The sequence below is a fragment of the Nerophis lumbriciformis genome, linkage group LG25, assembly GCF_033978685.3.
Source record: "Nerophis lumbriciformis linkage group LG25, RoL_Nlum_v2.1, whole genome shotgun sequence".
Lineage (NCBI taxonomy): Eukaryota > Metazoa > Chordata > Actinopteri > Syngnathiformes > Syngnathidae > Nerophis > Nerophis lumbriciformis.
Genome location: NC_084572.2, coordinates 27,015,721 through 27,038,938, shown reverse-complemented (window position 1 = coordinate 27,038,938; position 23,218 = coordinate 27,015,721). Strand labels below are relative to the sequence as shown.

Below are 23,218 nucleotides of genomic sequence, written 5' to 3'. Positions count from 1 at the left end.
TTTACCCATTCACACACACATTCACACACTGATGGAGGGAGCTGCCATGCAAGGCGCTACCAGCACCCATCAGGAGCAAGGGTGAAGTGTCTTGCTCAGGACACAACGGACATGACGAGATTGGTACTAGGTGGGGATTGAACCAGGGACCCTCGGGTCGCGCACGGCCATTCTTCCACTGCGCCACGCCGTCCCTTATAAATTAAATATTTTCATAACTAGAGCTAAGAAACCTGTTTACAATCTTCGTATGTTTTTTCAACATTATGAGAGCTCTCTAGACATGAAATAACACCGTTTAATCACCTTAACTTAACTTTTAATCCAAAATAGCAGTGCTTACTGAGGCTGAGCCAATCAGTGGCCACAATACTGAACAGCACGCTCTGATTGATTTGGTCTACTCCAGTGGCCAACACTAATGTAGTATTGATATTGATTTATTTCGTCATGATTATGCATGAAAATATGTATATAATTTAGGTCCAAAAAAACTGTAGAATATGCTTCAAAAAATGTTCATCCGCAATGTGATGCAACCGCAATGATTGAAACACAATATTGCCTGGGAGGACTGTATAGTTATTTGATTTTTATTTATAATGACAAATGTGTTTTAGACTGCAGTATTGTTCAATTAAGGACACTTACGGTACTATGTCCAGCTTGTTTGCAATTGTGTGCTTAGCTATTGTGTAGATGCTAGCTCCTAATAGCTTTGTAAATTGCTTCTTTAGCTGTTAACTAGCTTCAAGCGGGCACAGTGACTTCCTGCTCAATGCAACGTAAGCATCAAAATAAATGGCAGTGTTAACCTGGATTGCACCACAGCAAGTAAGAAAATGCAGCCATTGTTAATGTAGTCAATACAATGGATGAAATAACCGCAGCAGTTCTGTTGGATAAGAGTAAAATATTATATGAAAACAAAATCTAAGAATTAGATTTGTGCAATGAATATCGACCAGGTGTTATTATTAATAAATCCACTGACATTAAAAAATAGCTGCGATGAGAAAAATACGCTCCAAGTACTGTGCTTTGAGGAAATCAAGCGCTTCTTTTCTTACCCCCAATTCCGTGCTGTAAACGGCCAGTCGTAAATTTCTCCTGAGCTTATTTAAACAAACTTGGTATAGATCGTGTGGGACTTATTGACTGTTTTAAAAGCAAGACATTCAGTGTGCCATGTGCACCAAATTAACTGAAATAAGTTTGCAAAGGATAGAAAAAAAAAAAAATCAAGCATCTCAACTAGGTCTGCAACAATTAATCGATTAAATAGATCAAAATCGATTATAAAAATAGTTGCCGATTAACTTAGTCATCGATTCGTTGGATCTATGCTATGCGCATGCGCAGAGGCTCCTTTTTTAATTTTTATTTATTTATTTTTTAATAAACCTTTATAAACTGCAACATTTACAAACAGCTGAGAAACAATAATCAAAATAAGTTTGGTGCCAGTATGCTGGGTTTTTTTTTCCAATAAAGTACTGGAAAGGATAGAAATGTGGTTTGTCTCTTTTGTCCGATTATTAATCGATTAATCAAAGTAATAATCGACAGATTAATCGATTATCAAATTAGTTGTTAGTTGCAACCCTAGTCTCAACACATCAAACCTTATCAGCTGTCTGATTAACAGGTCTGTGATTTTTTTGACATCGAAATGATGACGCTGCACGACAAATTAATCAAATAAATTATGCATGTTAAAGAAATGAATGCTGTTCCAATCTCCTACACTTTACATATACATTTAAATATGCATATTATTCCCACCTGAACCATGGCAACAAGCTCCTGAAGCTTACGCTGCTGCTTGACTTTGTACTGGTGGACCTCATGAGTGAGGGAGGCACCAAAAACGAGGCTGCTGCTCGATTGCGACCCCGATGCCTCTTCATCTGGACCCTCAGCATGTGCGCCCTCGTCGTTATTGAGGCCATCTTCATCCTTCATCCAGTTGTATGCGGTGTCTGTGTTGTACTGGCACTCTACATGAGGGTGAAAAGCCAAACCGATCAAATTAATTTACAAAATAGTTTAGAAATGTCCTTATCAAATATTTGTGTGTTTGTTTGTCTTATGTGTCATGTGACATACCAATGGCTGAGGGGATATTGAAGCTGCGGAGGTTGGCCGCTGACCGGTTGTTGATCTCACACTCTGTGTTGAGTCGGCTGTTGCGGTTGTTGATGGCGTTACTTGAGACGGCGCGGTGGTTGCCATGGCCGTTCAAGTCGCTCCAGTTTCCGCTGCACTGTGGGTTTCTAAGCATGTGAACAGACGGCACGGTTACATCTGAAATTACACACCACACTGTGTGTAACCTGACCGCAATGCGCTACTGATAATGTAAAAGCAAGGGAACTACATAACCTGTTGGTGGATGAATATGCTTTTTGATAAAAGCCTCACCTGATGTTAGTCGGCGGTTGCCGATTCTCTTGGTCACAGTCAAACATGGCCTCTATGGAGCCGTCCTCCGTCTCCTCCTCCTCCTCGTCTTCCTCCTCCTCCTCTTTCACATTTTCATTAACCGCGTCCACCATCATATCAGAGGTCTGCTCAAAGTACTGCACCAATTCCCGTAGCTCGTTAAAACGTTTGTGGACCTCCTTCAGCTCCCTGTTGGTGCACAGAATCAAAGAAAAATACTCAAATGATCTGGAGTCTTTAATATCAAATCACTCTTCGAAAGGTTGGTGTTTTCTTGCATTTGCCTGAGTTTGTCTGCAGGGTTGGAACTATCGTCACATTGTGCGTGCGATGGATGAAAGGAAACAGCAGCTGTGGCTCCATTTGAGCAAATAGCAGATGGACAATCTGATGATCCTCCAGTACTCAAACTGCGCTGTGTCGAGAAGCCGCCACCTCCAAATACACCACCTGTTGTTTAAGGAGTGATGCTCAAAGGTTGACAATAAATATGATAAAAACGTCCTTACTGTAGCTGTTGTTTAGAGTTTGGTCTCGGAGGGAGTGCAGCTCCTGCAGGATCTTGTCCATAGTTTCCTTCTTTTCCTGGAGTTCTTGAAGGTGGGTGAGTTTGACACTGGCAGCCGTCGCTCCCGCGTCGAGGCCAGAGTGAGGGCCTGAGGCCGAGTGAAGGACGGGCCTGTGTTCGGGTGGACCAAACGCCCGAGGAGTCCTGGACCAGCTCACTTCTCTGGAGAGTGAGAGGCTCTCTGCCTGGCGACGGTTGTCAGGCACCGACTTGGTCTATGGAACAGAGGACAAACGTAAAATGCAAGCACACAATAAAACAAACATTCTGGCACACCTGGGAGTCCCTCAGTTGGTTGTGGAAACGTTGGATCAAATCATTTAACTCATCGTTGAGCTCTGAGGTGATGCTCAGGCCTGACACACTGCCGGTGGTTTCTGTGACAACTGGTGTGTTGTTGGGGAGCCGCATAAAACAAAAACATAAGGCATTATGTGTCAACGAAAATGAACGCAAATTAATGTGGAAAATCTGAACATCGTGCACTCCAATCAAATATAAACCAACTGCAAAAAATGTGCACCTGCTGCGTCCTCAATCACAGCGAGTGCACGCTCTGCACTATGTTGCATGGCCAGCAGTGCCTCCTGTCGACCCTGCAGGGCCCTGAGCTGCTCCTGCTGCTCTAGCATCTTCTTCAGAAGCTCGTGCTGCTTGCGAAAGTTCTCAAGCTCTTCTTTCTGGTCCCGCATTGACGCTTCAGGCCAGCCACCCTATCGAGAAAACACACATTTTCAACGCAAGACAACCAATCCAATGACCAGGCCTGGCCCGGTAACACATTTTGCTGGACTATATTGTCCAACATGTCATTGTCGATATATGATAATATTGTAAGCAATTATTTAGAGACCAAATTAAGCACTAATGTAACCCTTTACTCATTATTGTTTGTTACCATTGTAATTGTAGGTCCAGAGCCTTTAATTATCCTATGTAAAACAATACAAATAAAATAGATCCAATCTGTTAGAAACATATTCCAGTGCAGTTTTCCCTGGTTAGAAAAACTGACTTAGATGGTTTGCAATCTGTTAGAAAAATGTTCCAGTGCAGTTTTCCCTGGTTAGAAAAACTGACTTCGATGGTTTGTTTTGTTGTCTTTTTGTTGCTATCACTTTCCAACGCTTTGGGCATACTCGCTTGTTGCTGCTTCTTGATCTTAGCGCTGCTTTCGATACCGTCGATCATAATATTTTATTAGAGCGTATCAAAACACGTATTGGTATGTCAGACTTAGCCTTGTCGTGGTTTAACTCTTATCTTACTGACAGGATGCAGTGCGTCTCCCATAACAATGTGACCTCGGACTATGTTAAGGTAACGTGCGGAGTCCCCCAAGGTTCGGTTCTTGGCCCTGCACTCTTTAGTATGTACATGCTGCCGCTAGGCGACATCATACGCAAATACGGTGTTAGCTTTCATTGCTATGCTGATGACACCCAACTCTACATGCCCCTAAAGCTGACCAACACGCCGGATTGTAGTCAGCTGGAGGCGTGTCTTAATGAAATTAAACAATGGATGTCCGCTAACTTCTTGCAACTCAACACTAAGAAAACGGAAATGCTGATTATCGGTCCTGCTAAACACCGACATTTATTTGATAATACCACCTTAACATTTGACAACCAAACAATTACACAAAGCGACTCAGTAAAGAATCTGGGTATTATCTTCGACCCAACTCTCTCCTTTGAGTCACACATTAAGAGTGTTACTAAAACGGCCTTCTTTCATCTCCGTAATATCGCTAAAATTCGTTCCATTTTGTCCACTAGCGACGCTGAGATCATTATTCATGCGTTCGTTACGTCTCGTCTCGATTACTGTAACATATTATTTTCGGGTCTCCCTATGTCTAGCATTAAAAGATTACAGTTGGTACAAAATGCGGCTGCTAGACTTTTGACAAGAACAAGAAAGTTTGATCATATTACGCCTATACTGGCTCACCTGCACTGGCTTCCTGTGCACTTAAGATGCGACTTTAAGGTTTTACTACTTACGTATAAAATACTACACGGTCTAGCTCCAGCCTATCTTACCGATTGTATTGTACCATATGTCCCGGCAAGAAATCTGCGTTCAAAGAACTCCGGCTTATTAGTGATTCCCAGAGCCCCAAAAAAGTCTGCGGGCTGTAGAGCGTTTTCTATTCGGGCTCCAGCACTATGGAATGCCCTCCCGGTAACAGTTAGAGATGCTACCTCAGTAGAAACATTTAAGTCCCATCTCAAAACTCATTTGTATACTCTAGCCTTTGAATAGCCCCCCTTTTTTAGACCAGTTGATCTGCCGTTTCTTTTCTTTTCTCCTCTGCTCCCCCCTATCCCTTGTGGAGGGGAAGACACACAGATCCGGTGGCCATGGATGGGGTGCTGGCTGTCCGGGGTCGGGACCCGGGGTGGACCGCTCGCCTGTATATTGGTTGGGAACATCTCTGCGCTGCTGACCCGTCTCCGCTCGGGATGGTTTCCTGCTGACCCCACTGTGGACTGGACTCTTACTGTTATGCTGGATCCACTATGGACTGGACTCTCACAATATTATGTTAGACCCACTCGACATCCATTGCATTCGGTCTCCCTAGAGGGGGGGGTTACCCACATATGCGGTCCTCTCCAAGGTTTCTCATAGTCATTCACATCGACGTCCCACTGGGGTGAGTTTTTCCTTGCCCTTATGTGGGCTATACCGAGGATGTCGTTGTGGCTTGTGCAGCCCTTTGAGACACTTGTGATTTAGGGCTATATAAATAAACATTGATTGATTGATTGTTCGTGTTGAAGGGGTTATTTACTAATTAGGTTTGAAAACAAAATATTCCTATTTGGTTCCTAATTGTTAGAATACTAAGTTCTCACTAGCGACTAGCAGGGCTCTGTCATTGCATCCTGTGTATGTAAGCGAGCGGCCCCGCCTACAGTGACATAGGTAGCGTATGACTGACAAGAGAGTTAACTGCGTTCATTTAATTCTGCTATAATGATACAGAGAGAACCCTCTTTGGAAGAGAGAGACAAAAGAAACATAGCAATTTATCGATGGTGGCAAAATGTAGTTCATCTGAATTCATCATTTGACTCATATTGGCCCAGGCTTACCAAGGACTGAAGATTTAAAAATATATATATATATAAATGTCATTGTACTGTATAGCTAAGCATACCGGTGCATTTGAGGCATCTGAAGACCTGACATCAGCGTTCAGGGACGTGCTCTCTACCAAAGAACCAGAACCCACTGCAGAGTCCTGGGTCCTAAGGTCCTCGTCCTCATTTTCCCGAGCCTACCACATCAGCAGAAAGGACAATCAATGATGCAAGACAACGATGGACATGTAGGCATTAATAATACACGTTATAGGACAGGTTTACAATCTCGCACTGATGAAGTCTCTTTTAGTGAACACCAGCAGAACAAGACAAAGACCAAAAACTTGCCAGTATTTTCTGCAAGAAGCGCAAGTAGGACTTCTCCTGCTCCTTGAGGTGCTCGATGAGATGAGAGAGGCGCTCCACGTTGGCTGGCACATCGTTCTTCTCCACCAGGTCATCGCGCATGGAGCAGGCCTTCCTGATGTACTCGCGCACCTGCACCAGTTTGGTCACCAACTGTGCAGTCTAAACACGCGGGCGATCAAAAAAAGGAATCACAAGCGATGTAAAAAGTGATAACAGCTGATAAAACTGGGCTACAGCGAGGACAGAAACTGGGACTGTGCGCAAATCTCACTGGGCAACTAAGGGAGGCATATTTATAAACTGGCCTAGATTGAGCCGCACCACTCTGCCTCACTTTCATCCTACTTCTTGAATGAAGTGATTAAGTATATTATTGCAGTCTGCGTATGAGTGCACCGCATATATAGTTGTACATCTCTATGTTGATGGACGATTAGATACGCATCTGGATACATAAATAAATAAATGATAAATTGGTTATACTTGTATAGCGCTTTTCTACCTTCAAGGTATTCAAAGCGCTTTGACAGTATTACCACATTCACCCATTCACACACACATTCACACACTGATGGCGGGAGCTGCCATGCAAGGCGCTAACCAGCAGCCATCAGGAGCAAGGGGTGAAGTGTCTTGCCCAAGGACACAACGGACGTGACTAGGATGGTAGAAGGTTGGGATGGGTTACGATACGCTTAAACAAACAATATATTCTAGTGTGTGAAGAGAAGTTACATTTATATAGGGCTTTTCTCTAGAGAGTCAAAGCGCTTTACATAGTGAAACTCATTATCTACATCTTTAAGTAACATTTCAAACCAGTGTGGGTGGCACTGGGAGCAGGTGGTTGAAGTGTCTTGCCCAAGGACACTACGGCAGCGACTATAGGATGGCGAAAGCGGGGATCAAACCTGGAACCCTCAAGTGGCTGGCACGGCCGCTCTACCAACCGAAATCAAGCCTCCCAACACAGACTTTTAAACAAAGAACGATTCCATAAGATTTGATAATGTGTATGAACGATGGTTAGCATTTGTTGATGGACACACTCTTTTTCTCCACCACAAAAGAATGAAGGCATTCTATAAAAGTGACATGCTTACTCGGGGTGTCAAAAAAAAAAAAGATTTTCGAATTAATTGCTATTGTTATTTGTAAAGATTAAAAAAAAGCACAAATCAATTAATTTTTTTTTTTATAATCCATCCTGTCCAGCCACTTAGGCAAATCTGTACAGCAAAACCGCTTTACAGATTTACTTTAGAAAAAAGAAGTGTTGGATACTTCTTTTGCCTTATTTGTATTTGACTTTATTAAATGTTATGGTAGATTTTTTTTTAAACAAAACCAGTTTTCTTTGAAGTAATATATAAATTACTTTTATTTTAAATGTATCTATTTTATGGAGGAATGTAGTTAATCTTATAACTGGCACCCAATATTACTAAAAAAGTATGATCAATTCAAAAACAAAATAGTTACCCCCAACAATCGAACCAAATCATGTGGTGCCCAAAGATTCACAGACCTAATGCTTACAGTATTAATAATAAAAAAGTCCTGAATCCAGACGGTGATCCAAATCAGCCCCAAAAAGGCCAAAACTTTTTGTGCTTTCTATAGCGGACTGAGAGTAACTGAGTGAAGCCTCCGGTCTGTTGATCAAATGTCTTTGTGAGAAAAGGTCACTCAGGACGCAAGCATACACACACACAAGTTGAAGCTCGTAACGTAAACGTAAAGTGACGTAGTAGAAATAATCCTAATCAGCCCCAAAATGTAATGACTTGCTCCTTATCCCATTCCGGACATTTCCCGAAAGGTAGATGAATACCCGCCCATTTCTTTTGAGCTATCTATAAGAGCGTAATGAAAGAAACCAGGTGAACACTTGTCAGTCTTCCACCATTTTTTTTAAATCTGCGGGGCTGGAAGCCATTAGCACACAAAAACACAAACGTAAGGCAGTTATTCTCAAATAGCGGCATGTAATGCGACACCAGGGTTGGCACTGAGAACATGTTTTATCAGTGTCATGCTTCAAACTCTGCTTCAAAAAGCTGTGCACTACAAAACATGCTCATTGTAGCCATTAATCTTAAAAGATTAAAGTGTTTTTATATAGTGTGCTCCCGAGTTAATGTTGCTGATCAATTTAAAAAAAATTTTTTTTTTTGTTTATTTAATTTTATTTTTCATTATCAAACGGTTCAAGTTGATCAAAAACATTTATAGTTTAAATAAGGATTTTTTTTCTTCTCCTTTTTGTTACTTTTGTACAACATATCAAACGGTTTGGCAACATCTTATCTTGCCGATTGTATTGTACCCTACGTTTCCTCCAGAAACCTTTTAGTTATTCCCTGAGCTCAAAAAAAGTCTGCAGGCTCTAGAGTGTTTTTCTATTCAGGCTCCAGTACTGTGGAATGCCCTACCCTCAACAGTTAGATGCTACCTCAGTAGAAGCATCTAAGTCCCACCTTAAAACTCATCTATAGACTTTAGCTTTTAAAAAGACTCAGTTTTTAGACCAGTTGACTTGCCGCTTCCCTCTCTTTTTTTTGCCCCGCTCTCCTGAAAGGAGAGGTTACCAGATGACCACGGATAATCCCTGGAAAGATACCAGTATGGAGGATATGCTAGCTGTTCTAAGTCTTGACCTAGAATGGAGACCTCCTGTGACACCCCCCATTTGCCCTAAATGGACTGGACTCTCACATTATCATGAATGATGTCATTGTAGTTTGTGCAGCCCTTCGAGGCACCCGTTATTAAGGGCTATATAAATGAACTTTGACTGATTGGTTGATGAGGACCATAAAACAATGTTAATAAAGTTATTCCTTCTTGTAATTTATTTTCGGTTTTCTTTAATGTTAATAAGGATAAAATGTTATGCAGAGGTGTACTTATAACAATTTCATACACATTAATGATACTTTTTAGTTGGAGCGAAAGTGAAAGTGAAAGGGTGCAAAATGTTTTCTTCTTCCTCGAGTGGGACATAACAGAAAATAATTGAGAAGCACTGACGTAACATAGTAAACATGATCCATTGCCTAAAATCTATTCAATTGTTCCTTATTTGGGAGAGAATCTCATACGGGTGGTGGATTCCAGTGAACCCAGAGTTGTGTGGTAGGGTGACGCTCAACTCTGCACATGCCTTTATTGTACTTTGAAATGTGCATAGCCCCAAAGACTAAAACTTATGTGTCCCCATTTTTTGGTAAACCCTGTGTCAAAACCTTGCTGTCACCTGCCTTGTAAATACAAAATAATGGTGCTGTAGTGAGTCTTCCCTCTTTGGCAAACTCAGTGAACAGGAACAACGTCATCAGATACACGACATACAAAACCAGTTTGGCTGCAAGGCTTTGATTGTTCCTAATGTGGACTGACGGGGTTGTCATCAAACACGTTATTGCAAGTTTCAGAAAGTACTTTACAGCCTCAAAGAAGCAGCTCACTAATATTGACCGATTGTGCGTGGGACAAACCGAAACTTTACCTGTCTGTTGTCAACGTCAGTCTCTCGTCCCTTGTGGTCAGCGCGCCCCAGCAGACTTCTCTCGGCGCTGCCGCGCATTTGCCTCGCTGGTGTTGCCTTGGCAGGAGCGGCAGGGGTTATCGCATCCCTTGGCGCTGGGCTCTGTCGCTCAGTCTCTCTGGGGATGCCAGGAGTTGGCGGGTTGGAAGAGGACATGGGTGGGAGCAGCTCCTTGCTCTTGTTAGTGTTGACGTGCAGCGGCAGGAAGTTGTGAGGCTTCCTGTTCTCGGCCGCCAGTTGCCGCTGGTTGTTGGCGGCGGTGACGCGGCCCTGGGAGTCACTCCCGATGCTCTATAAGGAAAGAAACCCATCTCACTTATAATAGGTTACCTAGCAAGCACTGAGGCTTTCTTCTTTTTTACAATGTAGACATGCTTTTCACCTCATCCAAATCTGAGAAATTGATCCTCTGATGGATCTTGTCCAGTTCCGCCTGGTCCGGCACAGACCACTGGGTGGCGTACTTGACTTGGAGGGGTCTCCTACGCCCGCTCCAAGGGGTGGAGTCAGGCGAGATGTCATTGGTCAAGCGGCTTTCCACCACAGCGGCCGGCAGCTTCTTTTTGTTTTTCTCCGAGGAGCGGTTGGCCTTCTTCTGCTGTGCACTCCACGCCTGAACAAACAGGGACCAAGGTGTAGTTAGCTACCGAGCAAGCTTCTTAGGTATTTACTTCAATAAAGGTTAGGATATCCAGAAAATTCTGTAGCAAGATTGAGGTCACTAATTGCACTACAGTAATGATTAATCAATTAAATTGTTAAATTTCATTAGAAAAAAGCTGGGATTTGTATTATCCATCCATCCATTTTCTACTGCTTGTCCCGTACGGGGTCGCGCGGGGTGCTAGAGCCTATCTCAGCTGCATTCGGACAGAAGGCGGAGTACACCCTGAACAAGTCGCCACCTCATCACAGGGCCAACACAGATAGACAGACAACATTTACACTCACATTCACACAATAGGGCCAATTTAGTGTTGCCAATCAAGTATTTGTATTATGTTGCTTTGATTAATAGTTTAATAAATGTAACTATTAAAAAATTCCCGGGCCGCATAAAAGAAGGTGAAACAAAATAGAAGGTAAAACAAAGTAAAAGTTCAATTGAAGGTGAAATAAGTTAAATGACAGGTAAGGTAATCAATCAATCAATGTTTTTTTACATAGCCCTAAATCACAAGTGTCTCAAAGGGCTGCACAAGCCACAACGACATCTGTGTTGATTTCAGGTAAAAGAAGCTGAATAGAAGGAAAACAAGGTAGAAGAAGGTATATAGAAGGCAAATTAAGGTAAACAGACAGTAAAGAAGGTAAAATAGAAGGTCAAAAAAATTGCTGGCAGCCATAAAAACCTGTTTATTTTATCCATTTTCCCTAAACTATACATTGAGACTATAAAGTGTTTTCTCCCATTACTGGATTAATCGAACAAACTAATTGATAGATTATTCGATTACAATGATCATTGATAGCTGCAGCCCTGCACTACAGTAGTATCATACGGTCCTGTTGACACCTCCTTGTTTACATCACACCTTTCACACAGACATTAAAGCAAGATGTTGACCTAAAGACAATTTGTTTTTGTTTTTAATCAAGGATGAGTGACAGAAACAATTGCACACATACAGGCAGTGTACAAGGGGCCGGAATTTACAGCCGGCTATTTATCACTGCTGTGGTGTCTTCTGTGTAACGCAGGGAGGGGTCTGGAACCTTTTTGGCTGAGAGAGCCATGAAAGGCCAAATATTTTAAAATGTATGTCCATGAGAGCTATATAATATTGTTTGACACTGAATCCACCCAAATGCAGCTGAGATAGGCTCCAGCACCCCCCGCCACAACAAAAGGGACAAGCGGTAGGAAATGGATGGATGGATGGACAACTAAATGCATGCATTTTTAACTAAAACCAACATTTTTAGAGTATAATAAGTCTCTTATTATTTTTAATAACATTGTTATGTTGAAGCTAACCAATAATAAACAAAATACTTCTTACCATTAATGTGACTTCTTGAACAGGTGCGGTAGAAAACGGATGGATGGATTAAAATGCATGAGAATGTTTTATATTTTGAATGTTATTTTTAACACTGTGATTACCAGCGGAATTATTCATTACTTATCGTGTTAAGCAATGTCAGCTAAGATTTATCAGAGAGTCATCAAAAGAGCCACATCTAGTAACGGTATGAATTCAAACTATTGTTGTTTTTTTATCAAGGCCGAATGAGAGAAAACAATTGCACAGACACAGGCAGAGTAAAAGGGGTCAGAGTTGAAAGCCGGCTATTATCACGGCTGTGATGTAGCAACTTTGCCCGTCTTGTGAGTAACAGAGGATGAATGAAACCTATCTTCTATGTACACAAAGGGTCCTGGGTATTTGTTCTGTTGTGTTTATCTTGTGTTACGGTGCGGATGTTCTCCCGAAATGTGTTTGTCATTCTTGTTTGGTGTGGGTTGACAGTGTGACGCGTATTAGTAACAGTGTTAAAGGTGTTTATACTGCCACCCTCAGTGTGACATGTATGGCTGTTGATCAAGTATGCATTGCATTCACTTGTGTGTGTGAAAAGCCGTATATATTATGTGACTGGGCCGAGTGTGTGCTTGAAATTAACGTTGTCATTAAACCAGTTAAAAGTTCATACAACGTGTCAGCATTTCTTGACATGGTTAAACCCGTCCAACGCTACATTATTATGTGACTGGGCCGGCACGCTGTTTAAATGGAGGTAAAGCGGACGCCTGGACAGCATGCGGCTGGTAAGGGGTGAAGGTTTCAGGTGAGAGAGGACGCTAAAGTTAAAGTTAAGTTAAAGTACCAATGATTGTCACACACACACTAGGTGTGGTGAAATTATTCTCTGCATTTGACCCATCACCCTTGATCACCCCCTGGGAGGTGAGGGGAGCAGTGGGCAGCAGCGGTGGCCACGCCAGGGAATCATTTTTGGTGATTTAACCCCCAATTCCAACCCTTAATGCTGAGTGCCAAGCAGGGAGGCAGTGCCATTAAGGCACGCCCCCAATATTGTTGTCCAGGTGGAAATCGGGAGATTGCCCCGGGAGATTTTCGGGAGGGGCACAGAAATTCGGGAGTCTCCCGGGAAAATCGGGAGGGTTGGCAAGTATGCCTACCCCTGGTATAACGGGATGAATGAAAACTATTGTTTTTTATCAAGGCTGAGTGACAGAAAACAATTGCACACACTGCAAAAACTGAAATCTAAGTAAGATGAAATATCTCAAATAAGGGTGATATTTGCTTATTTTCTGTCTGATAAGATAATTCTTCTCACTAAGCAGATTTTATGTTAGTCTTTTACTTGTTTTAAGGGTTTTGGTCCTAAATGATCTCAGTAAGATATTACAGCTTGTTGCTGAGATTTTATGACCTATATTGAGTAAAACATGTTTGAAACTAGAATATCAACTGTTGCAAAGCTGTGTCATCAACACTCACAATTATAAAACTACTTTTTTAAAGTAATAATTTCTTATTTCAAGCATGAAAAAAGCATGATTTTGACACAATTGTGTCTCATAATGAAAATAGATGACAGCCAAATGGGCTTTGCGGTTTTATTTTCAATGAAACAATAGAAAATACGTACTCCTATATTACTGTACAGTTGGCACAGTACAGTAAACTGACAGTTAATATTTAAACATTTAACATTTCAAATAATTTTTAACAGAAATAGTTCACAATAGTTCACATTCTGATAAATTCCTCAAAATTACAATTAAAAAATGTTTGGCCGGGCTGTATATATGCGCACTAATTGACTGAAAGAGCACGCACTTGGCGCGATGATGTCATGTTATCGATGGGAAAATGCATTTTTAGACCATATGATTTGCCTGAGCGGCTAGGAAACCCCGAGAGTAACAAGCGGTTGCCTTGTTGCTTTTCCATTAAGAACAATAAATCAGTTTTTAGTATAAGTTTTCTGCTTTCAAGAAATGTAATGCCAAGCGCATATCATTATGTCAACATAATGGCACTAGCATTTACTTAATCTAACAATATTTTACAACATATTGAGCAAAAGGGTCCCTTTTTTTCTACCAAGAAAAGTGCACTTGTTATTAGTGAGAATACACTTATTTTAAGGTATTTTTGGGTTCATTGGTTAGCTAATTTCACTTGTTTTGGAAAGTCTTGACAAGCCAAATGTTCTTGTTCTACTGGCAGATAATTTTGCTTAGTTCAAATAAAATACCCCTAATTTTTGTATTTTTTTTCCTTGCGTTTGAACACTGACTTTTTGCAGTGCAGACACAGGCAGAGTAAAAGGGGCCAGAGGTTGAAAGCCGGGCTGTTATCACGGCTGTGATGTAGCAACTTTCCCCGTCTTGTGAGTAAACAGAGGATGAATGAAAGCTATCTTGTATGTCAGGCCTGGGCAATTATTTTGACTTGGGGGCCACATTTAGAGAAAAAAATGTGCCCGGGGGCCAGTATATCTGATTTTTAGGAACACTAATACAAAACCTCACAATAATGTCTGATTGAATGCTAAAAATGTAATGACAGACCGCCTTAAAAAACGGAATGGAATTTCAAGCTTTTTTACTGAATGAGACACCCACAATGTACATGACAATAAAGAATGTGGGATTTACAATATTAACTATGGAGGATAAAACACTGAATATTGACAACGTATGAACGCCACACCCCCTCTCGATCAACATGTTTTACAATCAAGCGAAACGCAACAAAAATGCAACAAACACAGCTAAATATAAACGCGAAAAAAACGGAACCCCCACCCACGCATTTCAGGCTGGCCGCTCTGGAAACACTCTGTAGAAACGCTACACACCCACACTGCTTGGTGCCTCGTCTGAGCTGCTGTGAATTAGATTACCATAGTAACTAGTATATCATGCAAAACAGCATATTCCAACCATTGAAATATTGTATAGTTCAAGACTTATGTAAATTTGAAAACATGACTGCACATCATAATGGCAGCTACAGTTTACATCGTAAAGATCTAAAACAATTATTTGGGAATGTCCGGCGGGCCAGATTGAAAAGCCTAACGGGCCGCACGTGGCCCCCGGGCCTTAATTTGCCCAGGTCTGTTGTATGTCTACCTAAGAGAAACCAGAAAGCACCACATGACTAATTTCTGTGCGTGCCATTGATCAATCAGTCTCTTTACCATGTTGTTGAGTCTGTCCTCCAGGGTGGCATTAGTGACCGACCAGTTGTGCAGTTCGTCCGAGCCGTCATCAAAAGGAATGCCTCCTGTTGCCATCCTACCTCTCTGTCTGCAGAAATGCCACAACACATATTGGTCAATGCAACACTCATTGCTGAACAGGTTTAACTTCATTGTTGAAATGTTTTGTTTTCTTTACCACTGATTAACCCCGTTGAGACTTTGCCACCGACTGCACAGTTGCTACATGGCTTTTACTTGTTTTTTCTTGCCTAACATTAATTATATTTTCCCAACTTAGCATGGACACTAGCTAGCAAGGCGGCGTTGGAACATGCAACACGTCACGCAGCGTCACAAACGGCAGCCAACACACGCGACGCCTCAACCGACTGACCGTTAACAGAGCAGCTACTAACGTTGAGCTTCAAAGCCCCTTAAAAGTGCACCTATTCGGATGATAGCTAGCTAATGTTGGAAGGGTTTTAAGCGCCGCCATACCGTTTAGCTTAGCATGCTAGCGAGCTAGGATGTCAACAAACCTTAGTTCGCGCCATTTGGTCTGGAAATCGCCATGGCAACCACTCAGCCCGCGTCGTGTTTTAACGTTACATCCCTTTACATGTTTTTGCAGAGTTGAGTTAATAGTAAAAGCACATTTGAGGAGGGCGCCCGGCTAATGCTACGTAGCTTCCTCGCATCGAAGCGAGTGAAACTTTAAAGTGAAATCGACTGAACAATTACCTTTGCTTCTGTCTGATCCCTATTCAAACAAAGTCTCAGGGACGCCTCGCTGAATCCATCCGAAGACGAATAATCATTTGTTTCGTGACAAAATTCAGCAAACTTCCCTCCGCACGCCGCAGTCAACCTTTAGTGGGATCCTTCTGCTATGATCGCCAACCAGCAGGTGGCAGTAAATCCACCCGCTTTCATGTCCAACAACAGTGAAGACTTCAAAGTGGAAAATAAAAAAATCGTCATCTTTGGTTTAATGGCGGTTGACAAGCAAGCTTGAGTTTAAGGCTAAAAGTAAAACATTACCAGCAAATTTACAAAAAATGTTTGTCATCTCTTCTGAGAATACAGAGCATAGAAGAAAAGGTCATTTCAAACATCAGTATTCAAGGCAGGGGCGTCACTAGCTTTTAAGGACAGGGGGGCTTAGCCCCCAGGAGATGTACAGGATGCGAGCGAACGTAGTGCACGAGCACAAAACTTCACAAAAGGCTAACAAAGACTTAGAAATTATTCATTGTTATTATTATTATTTTTAAAAAATGCACGGGACGAAATTAAATGCTCCCCGGGACGATGGCTTTTAACCATTTTTTTTCTTTTTCTTTTTATGTATTTATTCATTTTACATTTTATATTAAATGTCTTGGTTTTGTCGGCAAGTATTTGTAGAAAAAATAAAAAATAAATAAAATAAAAATAAATATAACACCAAATTATTTAGGGGGGGTTTAAGAATATTTTAGGGGGGCTTGAGCCCCCCTAAAATAGGCCTAACAACGCCAATGATTCAAGGACAACTTTAAAACAAATGTGTATATCAGTGGTGGGGGTTAAACTATGGAATTCTCTTTACAATGAGATAAAAGACTGTAAAAATATATTCCAATTGAAAAAAATATATAAAGACAGAACAATAAGATCATACGGACAGCCATAAGTGTTTACATTTTGCTTTATATTTATTTTACTTATTTTTTGCCTGGTTTTGTATTTGTTTTGTATCATCCCGTGAGGTGTATATTTTTAAGTTTTGCACTTGTTGTGTTTTTTGTGTGTTTTTTGTTTTTGTTTTCATTATATTTGGATGTAATTGTTGGTTTGTATGATATCCATTAAGTAAGACTACGTATTATGTTGAAGGGGGCAGGAAAATATAAGATTTTTCTTCATCCTGCTCCTTCTCAGGCATTGGTGTGAAAATGTATAATTGAATAATTGAGGTATAAGTGTCTATCGATCAAAGATGCACATCAATGAAGGAGATAAATAAAAAAATGAAATGAGTGCGCACTTCCGCCCCTTCTGAAGTGGAGTGTGACTCGAGATGGTACCCTACTCTAAATTCTTACATTTACCGTAATCATGTCTGTTTTAAATATGAATCTATTGCTGTGTATATCCCCCACTTGTGTTTTAATATGTTCCTGTCCCTATTATACTTCCTACAGTGTGTAATTACATGTTATATTTGATTACAATAATCACACAGGTAAAACGGAATCCATCCTATTTGGGTCCCAAATCAACCTTAAGAAAGTCAGTGACTTCACTATAAAAGTGGGTGACATTGTTATCACCAGGAAAGATGAGGTGAGATGAGGTCACCTACCTAGGTTCCATTCTAGAGGCTAATCTTTCCTGTGATAAAAAGGCAACCAAGGTAATCAAAAAGGTCAACCAATTAACAAGATTTCTCTACAGAATCTCCTCTCTGGTCAACAAAAGCACCATGAGGATTCTGGCGGTAACTCTCATTCAACCCTTTTTCGATTACGCATGCACCTCCTGGTACCCCAGCACATCCAAAACCCTCAAATCTAGACTCCAAACATCCCAGAACAAGCTAGTCAGGTTACTTCTAGACCTCCACCCCAGATCACACCTCACTCCTACCCACTTCTCCAAAGTAGGCTGGCTCAGGGTGGAGGACAGAGTAAAACAACTTGCGCTGAGCCTACTCTATAAAATTTGCAACACCTCCCTGATACCGAAGTACTTGTCAAACTACTTCCATAACGTAAATGACCACCATAACCACAACACCAGAGAGAGCTCCACAAACCACGTGAAACCCAGATTCCGATGTAACAAAGGTCTTAACTCATTCTTCTTCTATGCCACATCAATATGGAATGCACTCCAACAGGTGTAAAAGAAAGTGCATCTCTATCCTCCTTCAAAACCGCACTAAAACAACACCTTCAGGCAACTTTAACCCTAGACTAACACCCTCCCCCCACCCCATCCCACCTCCCCGGATTGTAAATAATCAAATGTAAATAATCAAATGTATATACTTGTTCTTATGCTTTCTGAGCTCACTATGTTCACTGCTCGCTGTACATATCCTACCAAGTCAGACCTACACTGTTTCAATGTCCTTTTCTCAGATTATATTATTGTTGATGACTGAAGTGCTGATATCAACCATACCTAACCCCCCCCCCCCACCCAACCACCCCCCCACCCCCCCTGCCCCAAGCCCCTCCACATCCCACCCCCCGGATTGTAAATAATGTAAATAATTCAATGTATATACTCTGATGATGATTAACTTGTGTGATGACTGTATTATGCTGATAGTATATATTTGTACCATGAATTGATTAACGTGGACCCCGACTTAAACAAGTTGAAAAACTTATTCGGGTGTTACCATTTAGTGGTCAATTGTACAGAATATGTACTGTACTGTGCAATCTACTAATAAAAGTTTCAATCAATCATTCAATCAAAACTCTCTTGCTCTCTTTTTTTCTGATTTTTTTTTACACACTGAATTTAAAAACACTGTATTTTTAAACACACATGAGCAACATTAACCCCCCCCCCAAAAAAAAAATTTTTGTTACAAACATTCCTTGTCAAAAAAAAGCTTTCAAAATAAAGACACAATTTAACCTCCATAAACGTTCCTATACGTGTCCAAAACTTCAAACCAAGATCTCTTGGTCAGTATCTATTAAAACCTCTAAAGGCTCAGTGGCCACATGCGTGGACAGCACCTTTTAGCTCTTATTTCCAAAATTGTGTACACGATTGAATTGGGGTCTTATGGCCCTTATGTGGACACTTATACTGCTATCTGGTGGTGTCAGAAGAGTATAACATACAATGGAATTTGGAAAAAAAAAAGTGTAAAAATAAGAATTAGCATGTCACTAAACATGAAGTACACGTTTGTTACTTATGGACTAAGTACATCATATAAAAAGATGATTCTTAGTTTTTATTCTAATTAGTAGGGCTGTGAATCTTTGGGTGTCCCACGATTCGATTTAATATTGAATCTTGAGGTCACGATTCGATTCAAAATCGATTTTTTTTTCAATTCAACACGATTCTCGATTCGAAACGATTCTCTATTCATTCAATACATAGGATTTCATCAGGATCTACCCCAGTCTGCTGACATGCAAGCAGAGTAGTAGATTTTTGTAAAAAGCTTTTATAATTGTAAGGGACAATGTTTTATCAACTGATTGCAATAATGTAAACTTGTTTTAACTATTAAATGAACCAAAAATATGACTTATTTTATCTTTGTGAAAATATTGGACACAGTGTGTTGTCAAGCTTATGAGATGCGATGCAAGTGTAAGCCACTGTGACACTATTGTTCATTTATTTTTATTTTTATAAATGTCGAATGATAATGTCAATGAGGGATTTTTAATCACTGCTATGTTGAAATTGTTACTAATATTGATACTGTTGTTGATAATATTCATTTTTGTTTCACTACTTTTGGTTTGTTCTGTGTCGTGTTTGTGTCTCCTCTCAATTGCTATGTTTATTGCAGTTCTGAGTGTTGCTGGGTCGGGTTTGGTTTTGGAATTGGATTGCATTGTTATGGTATTGCTGTGTATTATTTTGTTGGATTGATTAATTAAAAAAAAATAAATAAATAAAAAAAAATAATAATAAAAAAATAAAATATATATATATATATATATAAAAAAAAAAAAATCGATTTTTAAAAAATGAGAATCGATTCTGAATCGCACAACTAATTAGGGTCCAATAAGCCCAAATAGCAAAGAGAAATAAAAAAAGCATGTAAACAAACAGCTTGGGCCTTAAGAGGTTAATAATTTGTTTGTGGCGTTTTTGTTTAAAAATATATAATTTGAGAAATATGAATAATTTGTTATTATATCCAAATTTGAGTCATTCTGTCGACCTCTAGGTGGCACTACATCAATGTCAGATAACCGGAAAAGGTTGCCGACTTGCCGGAAAAAGAAGCAGTTCCGCCATTGTGTCGTCTACATTCCGTTCTGAGCGTGAAAACACAAACAGATTGAAAATGACATAATTGGCACTGCGTCTCACAGATAGCTGCACAGTGTTGCTTCTTGAGAGGGTTCGACACTAATTATTCTTTTTGTGTCCGCCTGTCGCGTGAGTAAAGTTTTTATTGGGCTTGCCGTGCATGCTAGCTCGTTAGCAAAGCGGAGCTATCGGTGTTTTTCCTCCACCGGCCACATCGAAGAGTGTTTCATTGACTGTATTTTGTCGCCCAACAGAAGATAATAAGCATGGGGTCGTCCAAGAAACACAAGGAAAAGAGCCGCGACAAGGAGGCCGAGGAGCGCCGTCGTGAGCACAAAAAACACCGCCGCAAGGAGCGTGACACAGACCGGGATCGTGACGGTAAAGATAAGCGGAAACGGTCTTCGTCCAGAGACAGAAATGGCCGTGAGAGCCGCATTAAAAGAGAAAGGACCACCGGGGAGCCGCGCCTTAAGAGAGAGAAAATGGACCCAGGATATGAAGCTGGAAATACCGAGACGCAAACTCAGTCTGCAAGTGGGGATGCATCCCTCAGCATCGAGGAGACCAACAAGCTCCGAGCCAAGCTGGGCCTTAAACCTCTGGAGTTGAATGACAACAAAAAGGAGCTGGGCACCAAAGAGGAGCCGCTCGTGGCCGAGACCATCAATCCCTCGCTCATCCAGAAGCAGAAAGACCTCAAGGAAAAGCTGGCGGCCATGAAGGAGAAACGCCTCCTCAATAAAAAATTGGGGAAAGTCAAAACCTTGGCCGAGGATGACTGGCTGGAAAACACGGCGGCCTGGGTGGAGAAAAGCCGGACGGCGGCGAAAGAAAAAGAGATGGCGGAGAAAAGAGCCAAACTCCTGGAGGAGATGGATCAGGAGTTTGGCGTGAGCAGCTTGGTGGAGCAGGAGTTTGGACAAGCCAGGAACAGCACCTACACAGCCCGTGATCTGAAGGGCCTTAAAGTCCAGCACAAGGTGGACTCTTTTGGCGAGGGCCAGACCGTCATCCTCACGCTGCAGGACAAAGGCGTCCTGGAGGAAGAGAAGGAGGACGTGCTGGAAAACGTGGGGCTGGTGGACAGAGAGAAGGCGGAGAAGAATGTGGAGTTGAAGAAGAAGAAGCCCGACTACAAGCCCTACGAAGAGGAGGAGAGCGTGGACGACATGATCACCTTCAAGTCGCGCACCGTGCTGTCGAAGTACGACGAGGAGATCGACGGCGAAAAGAAAAAGAGCTTCCGCTTAAACGCGGGCGGCTTTGCCGACGGCGCACGAGAGCGCGAGCTGCAAGCGATGAGACAGGTGCTCAGAAGTCAGGCCCAGACTTTGGAGATGCCCTCTCTCGCCATCGCGTCTGAGTACTACAGCCCTCAGGAGATGGTCGGCTTCAAGAAGACCAAACGACGCGTGAAGAAGATCCGAAAGAAAGATAAGACATCCGTGGCGGACTTTTTGCTCCTCGACGACAGCCGCAAAACAGACTTTGGCTCCAGGACACGTGGCCGAGGCAACAAGGAGGAAGAAAACGAGGGAGAAATAAAGGATGACCGGTGGGCGCACGAGAAAGCACCGCAGATGTCCGATGACATCAGGACGGCAGATATGGAGATGAGCGACGACGAGGACTTCACGCTGCCCGAGCCGACCATCATGGAGGAAGAAGAGATTGAGCAGGAGCTGCAGAAACAATTGGAGAAGCAGAGGAAACTCAAGCAGAAGCAGCTCCTCCAAGACTCCGGGGCGAAGATCGCCGAACGGCTCAAGCAGCTCATCAAAGAAGACCCCGACAACGACCCAGAGAAGAAGAGCAACATTGTTTTTAACGCCACCTCTGAGTTTTGCAGAACTCTAGGTGATATTCCCACATACGGCCTGTCAGGCAACAGAGAGGACCAAGAGGACATTATGGACTTTGAGCAAGAGGAAGAAAAAGAAGGCGGCGAGGACTCCAACTCCGATATGGACGACAACATTGGGTGGAGCACCGTCAACTTGGACGAGGAGCAAAAACACCCCGACTTCGCCACGGGATCGGCCACCATTTTGGATGAAGAGCCGATCGTCAACTCTGGCCTGGCCGCCGCCTTGCACCTGTGTAAGAACAAGGGACTCTTAGAAACGGAGGTCCAGAAGGTGGCCCGCGTCAAAGCGACCAAGGGCGCCCTGCCAAACGACAACTACTGCATCGAGGACAAGATGGGCTTCGATGACAAGTACAGCCGGCGGGAAGAATACAGAGGCTTCACGCAGGACTTCAAGGACAAAGACGGCTACAGGCCCGACGTCAAGATCGAGTACGTGGACGAGTCTGGCCGCAAGCTGACGCCCAAGGAAGCTTTCAGGCAGCTGTCACACAGGTTCCACGGGAAAGGCTCGGGCAAGATGAAGACGGAGAGGAGAATGAAAAAGCTGGAGGAGGAGGCGCTGCTGAAGAAGATGAGCAGCAGCGACACGCCCCTGGGGACCGTGGCTTTGCTGCAGGAGAAGCAGAAGTCTCAGAAAACGCCGTACATCGTGCTCAGCGGGAGCGGCAAGAGCATGAACGCAAACACCATTACTAAGTAAAAGCGTCAAGTAGTTTGTGACACTCGCGTGTCTTAAAGTGACGTGATTGCTGCAAATAATGACACGCTTTGTTGATGTAGATTAAATGATTCAATAAATGTATACAAATATGTTTTTTTTTCTTTCTTGTTTACAATATTAAGGGTTTTGTTCATACACCGCCATTTCATTGTATTGCAACTGTCGATGCAGTAGTGTGATATTGTTTACTAAATTAGTAAAATCACCAAAGTAAAACATTTTACAAAATCTGCTGTGTCAATACTTTGATACTAATAACATTAACCTCTAAATTATTTTTTTAATTCTTAACAATTTCCCATGGGAATCAAAGTTTGTCTGAGTAACTTAACTGATTATATAAGTATTTTAAATTAGTTCAGATATTTTGGACATAAAGCTCACATTGCAT

At 41.9% G+C, this 23,218-nt stretch overlaps 2 protein-coding genes across 3 annotated transcripts in view; one reads left to right on the top strand and one right to left on the bottom strand.

The window, feature by feature from the left end:
• Window positions 1-16,132, bottom strand: part of pcm1 (pericentriolar material 1) — a 37,566-nt gene extending 21,434 nt beyond the window's left edge. The window contains exons 1-13 of one of the 2 annotated variants that reach the window (XM_061984084.1): window positions 15,962-16,132; window positions 15,218-15,326; window positions 10,413-10,643; window positions 9,992-10,321; window positions 6,460-6,639; window positions 6,186-6,305; window positions 3,537-3,726; window positions 3,290-3,399; window positions 2,955-3,228; window positions 2,724-2,895; window positions 2,425-2,634; window positions 2,110-2,276; window positions 1,786-2,000 (exon numbers count right to left, since the gene is read on the bottom strand). In XM_061984084.1, the coding sequence (XP_061840068.1) occupies window positions 1,786-2,000; window positions 2,110-2,276; window positions 2,425-2,634; window positions 2,724-2,895; window positions 2,955-3,228; window positions 3,290-3,399; window positions 3,537-3,726; window positions 6,186-6,305; window positions 6,460-6,639; window positions 9,992-10,321; window positions 10,413-10,643; window positions 15,218-15,313 (2,295 nt within the window). In that variant the 5' untranslated portion in view covers window positions 15,314-15,326; window positions 15,962-16,132. The remainder of the gene's footprint in view (window positions 1-1,785; window positions 2,001-2,109; window positions 2,277-2,424; window positions 2,635-2,723; window positions 2,896-2,954; window positions 3,229-3,289; window positions 3,400-3,536; window positions 3,727-6,185; window positions 6,306-6,459; window positions 6,640-9,991; window positions 10,322-10,412; window positions 10,644-15,217; window positions 15,327-15,961) is intronic. The other variant, XM_061984085.1, reaches the window with a different exon arrangement.
• A 4,036-nt stretch (window positions 16,133-20,168) lies between these two features.
• On the top strand, window positions 20,169-22,918 carry sart1 (spliceosome associated factor 1, recruiter of U4/U6.U5 tri-snRNP). Its single transcript, XM_061984074.1, has 2 exons — window positions 20,169-20,362; window positions 20,488-22,918. The coding sequence occupies exon 2, from the start codon at window positions 20,500-20,502 to the stop codon at window positions 22,804-22,806; it is 2,307 nt and encodes a 768-aa protein (XP_061840058.1). The 5' UTR covers window positions 20,169-20,362; window positions 20,488-20,499; the 3' UTR covers window positions 22,807-22,918.
• The last annotated feature ends 300 nt before the right edge of the window (window positions 22,919-23,218 follow it).

What these genes read in the sequence shown, in the direction of transcription:
- sart1 (XM_061984074.1), top strand. Translation starts at nt 20,500, where the DNA reads ATGGGGTCGTCCAAGAAACACAAGGAAAAGAGCCGCGACAAGGAGGCC.